The sequence below is a fragment of the Trachymyrmex septentrionalis genome, unplaced genomic scaffold (assembly GCF_001594115.1).
Source record: "Trachymyrmex septentrionalis isolate Tsep2-gDNA-1 unplaced genomic scaffold, Tsep1.0 scaffold37, whole genome shotgun sequence".
NCBI lineage: Eukaryota > Metazoa > Arthropoda > Insecta > Hymenoptera > Formicidae > Trachymyrmex > Trachymyrmex septentrionalis.
The window spans coordinates 3179993-3180851 of record NW_017305536.1 but is presented as its reverse complement, the minus strand read 5'-3'; the positions used below and the strand labels follow the sequence as shown (position 1 = coordinate 3180851).

The 859-nt window shown below is 40.3% G+C and overlaps 1 protein-coding gene across 4 annotated transcripts in view; it reads left to right on the top strand.

The window, feature by feature from the left end:
* LOC108750841 (coronin-6) overlaps window positions 1-859 on the top strand; it is a 6843-nt gene that overhangs the window by 5398 nt on the left and 586 nt on the right. For all 4 annotated transcript variants that reach the window (XM_018490651.1, XM_018490649.1, XM_018490652.1 and 1 more), the window contains exons 4-5: window positions 120-498; window positions 599-838. In XM_018490651.1, coding sequence (XP_018346153.1) covers window positions 120-498; window positions 599-838 — 619 coding nt within the window. The remainder of the gene's footprint in view (window positions 1-119; window positions 499-598; window positions 839-859) is intronic.

Sequence of the window (859 nt, the reverse complement as noted above, 5' to 3'; positions counted from 1 at the left end):
TATATATATATACATGTAAAAAAATTAACACGTTAGATAACAAAAAAGGCTACCGCATTAGACATTGGTGAAATCTTTGTGCATACTGATTGAGAGAATTATTTGTATTATATTTTCAGGGGTGGCTTGATTTTTACAACGGGTTTTAGTAAAATGTCGGAAAGACAATATTCATTACGAGCTCCCGACATGTTGGGCGAACCTATTGTTATGGTAGAGTTAGATACGAGCAATGGAGTTATGTTCCCTCTGTATGATCCCGATACAAATTTAGTATACCTGTGTGGCAAGGGCGATTCTGTGATCCGATACTTCGAAATTACGCCCGAACCACCGTTTGTTCATTACATCAATACTTTTCAAACTCCCGATCCTCAACGAGGTATAGGAATGATGCCAAAACGGGGCTGTGACGTTAATAGCTGTGAAATAACCAGATTCTATCGATTAAACAATTCGGGCTTTTGCCAAGTAGTATCTATGACAGTGCCGAGAAAGGTGAGAAAGCATTATAGTACTTCGATTTGGAAGTCGAAACCGAAAAAATTTGAAGATTTGATTGGAGAAGTAACGATTGTGTTATATAATTGTGTTTTAGTCTGAGCTCTTCCAAGAAGATTTGTATCCCGATACTGCCGGTGATACTGCCGCGATCTCGGCAGAAGAATGGGAGGGTGGTACTGACGCGGAGCCTGTACTGATATCCCTCAGGGATGGCTATCAGCCGTCCGCCTCTAAAAATGAACTTAAAGTACAAAAGAAATCCAATATATTGAGTAAAGGCGCGAAGGTCGCATCTAATGCGCAAAATGCCACGGAAGTTTCACCTGGAGTTTGCGTACGTATCGGAAATTAGTTT